This window comes from Cibotium barometz, chromosome 2 (genome assembly GCF_041138505.1).
Source record: "Cibotium barometz isolate CiBa-2024 chromosome 2, ASM4113850v1, whole genome shotgun sequence".
NCBI classification, from domain to species: Eukaryota; Viridiplantae; Streptophyta; class Polypodiopsida; order Cyatheales; family Cibotiaceae; genus Cibotium; species Cibotium barometz.
Genome location: NC_141047.1, coordinates 55,941,182 through 55,944,759, shown reverse-complemented (window position 1 = coordinate 55,944,759; position 3,578 = coordinate 55,941,182). Strand labels below are relative to the sequence as shown.

The 3,578-nt window shown below is 50.5% G+C and overlaps 1 protein-coding gene across 1 annotated transcript; it reads left to right on the top strand.

The window, feature by feature from the left end:
* Positions 1 to 1,307: 1,307 nt before the first annotated feature.
* Positions 1,308 to 3,094, top strand: LOC147641239 (UDP-glycosyltransferase 85A1-like). Its single transcript, XM_086819434.1, has 2 exons — positions 1,308 to 1,912; positions 2,007 to 3,094. The coding sequence occupies exons 1-2, from the start codon at positions 1,381 to 1,383 to the stop codon at positions 2,927 to 2,929; spliced, it is 1,455 nt and encodes a 484-aa protein (XP_086675560.1). The 5' UTR covers positions 1,308 to 1,380; the 3' UTR covers positions 2,930 to 3,094.
* The last annotated feature ends 484 nt before the right edge of the window (positions 3,095 to 3,578 follow it).

Here is a 3,578-nt window from a genome sequence, read left to right as displayed (position 1 = left end):
AAAGAGGCCAAGGTGTTGTAGAGGTGGAATGGGATCATAACATATGTATAGGTACTCTACTACATGATAAAAGGTGTTTTGAGCCTATCTAGATGGTCAATCGCTATACCTTGGAGCCATTGAAGCCATCCATGGATAAGAAGAGCACGCGACTCCCGCTACACCCTCCAAGGCTCTCTCTCTCGGGAAGCCATACTTGATCATGCATTGATTGAGTGGTGTGAAGTCTACACAGATGTAGATGAAGGGAAGCCATCCTTGATAATGTAATTATTAAGTGGTCAGAAGTAGGCTATACAATTGCAGATCTTATCGATCTTCTTCTTCTTAGGGAGATGACCAGTCATACAATCGTACAATCCGGGCCTTTCCCATACAATCGTACCCAAACATGCTCTGATGGGGACCAAACTTTGCCGACATGTGGGGGAGATCCACCGCCACATGCTTACAAAAATTGGTCACAATCGAAGCATGTTTGAATTAGTAATTAGTGCCCAATGCGGATTTTTCAAGTCTCTTGGTGCTTAAGAGGCCATGGAAAATCCTGGCCTTCCCCATACCATCATACCCAAACATGCTCCGATGGGGATCCAACTTTGCAAGCATGTGGGGGGGACATTTTTTTCACAAGTCATTTTTAGCGGCTAGGAGCGCGGGTATGAGCCCGCGGCTAGGAGCGCGGGTATGAGCCCGATCCCTTGTAGTGAATACGAGCTCAAGGTACAAACCTTCTATAAGGTTTTCATAGATGTGCACAAGCGTAAGAATGTGCATTGTGTGCACCCAAAAATAAGTGTGAGCTCAAGGAACCAGCCCTCAAAGGTTGAGAGAGAGATATATTTTCTTTAAAGTAACACATCAACCCTTTTGGAAGTGAAGGCTTGCTTAAAGAAGTGAAGCCTTTTGTTGGAAGTGAAGGCTTGAAGGGCCAGGGGCGAGTAGTCTAGTGGTAGAACGGTTAGGTCCCATTACGGGAGCCGGGTGGGTTATGAGCTGATGGAGTAATCTACTCTCCCACTAAATATATGATATCTTTGTAAGCCGATGGAGTAATCCACTTTCCCACTAAATATCTCATGTCGCAAAAGCCACAAGCCTTTTCCATTTGACCGAGTCGCGCTAGCAAGCAAGGGTCGCTTTGCGTGGGCGATGCGTTAGTGTGATGAAGGGCCTGACGACAGAAGTAGAGTGCAAACGATGAAGAAAGACGTTCGAAACGATTAAGAAATTATAGATTCCCTTCTCTCGTGATGGAGTAGTAGAGACCGGAGACTGCCCTCGCTTATAAAATCACAGTTCCTCTCCTCGATCTGCAGCAATAACTCATCACTGTCTACTTTACCTTAGCCAGCCAGTTCCCTATCATTGTATTCCAGAATGGCCGCCGCCGCCGCCGCTCACTCAACTAAGCCGCACGCAGTAGCCATCCCCTTGCCCGCCCAAGGCCATATCAACCCGCTCATGCGCTTTTGCAAGACGCTGGCCTCCCATGGTTTCCTCATCACCTTCGTGAACATCGACCCCATCCACCAGCGCATCGTCCAGCTGGAGGAGGAGCCGCACCCGCCTGCCAAGCACGTAGATGAAAAGCAAGCGCCGCCGCCCAGCAATATACGCCGAGCTAGCATACCTGTCGAGGGGGTGGACCTGGCCAATGATTTCCGGATGAGTATGGCCGACTTCCTCGAGGCGATGCAGGGGTTGAGTGGTCCCATCGCGCAGCTGGTGGAGCACATCAACAAGGAAGGCCCCCCTGTCACGTGTGTTATCTCCGACATCTTCATGTCCGGTCCGGCACAGAGGGTGGTTGACAAGTTCAACCTCCCGAGGATCGTTATGTTCCCGTCCAGCCAAAGCCTGAACCTCCTCCTGCTCCACATCCACAACGGCCTCATCCCCTTGGAAGACGGTAAGCTAAAATTTCCTTTCGTTGCTCCAGTCACAATTAGTTACATCGTCATTGTCTCTGATCACGACATTTGCCGGCTCTGTATATTTGGCAGCAATGCACGCCAGCATCCATCGAGAGAGGCCAGCAGATCTCTTCCGCAAGGACCTTCCAGGCCTTCCCGCGCTGCGCAACGCTGACATGCCATCAATGAAGCATGTAGTGGACGACACGGAGCAATCCTACCCTGCCATTCTTCGAGCGTGCCGGATAGCCTACGAGAGCGCCCACACCATCGTCGTCAACTCCTTTGAGGAGCTCGAGGCCCCGGCCTTCCAAGCCCTGCCCCAGCACCTGCGACGGCCCTGCGCCATCTACGGAGTGGGCCCGCTCATCGAGGAATTGGAGGGGGAAAGCAGCACCAGCCTGTGGAAGGAAGAGGACCAGTGCTTGCAGTGGCTCGATGAACAGCCGCCACAGTCCGTGCTCTACATCTCCTTCGGCAGCATCACGCTCCTCTCCAAGCAGCAATTTGAGGAGCTGCTTGCCGGCCTGGAAGCCAGTGGGCAGCGCTTCATTTGGGCCTTTCGCCCAGACCTCGTGGCGGACGCCTCCAGCATCCCACAAGAGTTCCGAGAAAATACCAAGGACCGCGGCTACATAGTGTCATGGGCGCCCCAACTCCGCGTGCTCTCCCATCCCTCCGTGGGCGGCTTCCTTACCCACTGTGGATGGAACTCCACCACCGAGGCCATCTCCGCAGGGGTCCCCATGCTCTGCTGGCCCTACTTCGCGGACCAGTGGCTCGACGCCAAGTTTGTGGTGGAGGAATGGAAGGTGGGGCTCAGGTTCCAAGCCGAAGATGGCCTTGTGCGACGAAGCGAGGTGGAGAAGATGGTGAGGGCTGCAATGGAAGGCGAGGAGGGTAAGACGCTGCGGAAGAATGCTAGCAAGCTCAGAGAGGCCGCACACCGCAGCTTGCAGCCCGGAGGATCATCACACAGCAACATCCAGGCCGTCGTTAAGGCTTTCTCCTAGGTAGGCATGATTACATAAGATAATCTTGTCAAGATAAGACAAACATCCATTCTTTGAAACTCGACGTAGTAGGAAAGATGATTGGTTTCTTTTGAGGGGATGCTCTCGATAGGCCTGTCTTCGAGAGACAAACATCCATACTCGAAGTACTGAGGCTCGATGTAGGAAAGATGATTGGTTTCTTTTGAGGGGATGTTCTCAATAGGCGAAAATGTTCTCTGCAATAATAGGCCTGCCTTCGATTGTTTTCTAGCAATGAACGATGAAACATCAAATATAAAAGTACTAGTACATTTTATAAAACGAGAGTGTGTGTCGTAAATTTGAACCTACAAAAAAGACAAGGAGGCATACAAGGATGAAACATCAAGTAGGGGCGGATAACTAACGAAGGAGAAATGTTTTTTCATTAATTTGTGTAAGAGGCGCAATAGGAAAACCTTAAAAGTGCTAAGGTATTATTAGATTTCTTCAACCTTATTTAATGAAAGTTTTTATAACCGTCATCTCATCTCATAACCACATCAACTCCTCTCTTGTTGCGTCCCCAATAATCTCTCTCTCCCCAATAATCTCTCTCTTGCTGTCCTCTATTGTCGTCAACCTCTTGCTACTTCTCGTGATGCGGTCTTCAAAGGTACCAGTTATA

Excerpts from the sequence above, each read along its gene's own strand:
- LOC147641239 (XM_086819434.1), top strand. The coding sequence starts at position 1,381 with ATGGCCGCCGCCGCCGCCGCTCACTCAACTAAGCCGCACGCAGTAGCC. Across the intron at positions 1,913-2,006 it reads CCTCATCCCCTTGGAAGACG|CAATGCACGCCAGCATCCAT; the intron begins GTAAGCTAAAAT and ends TATATTTGGCAG.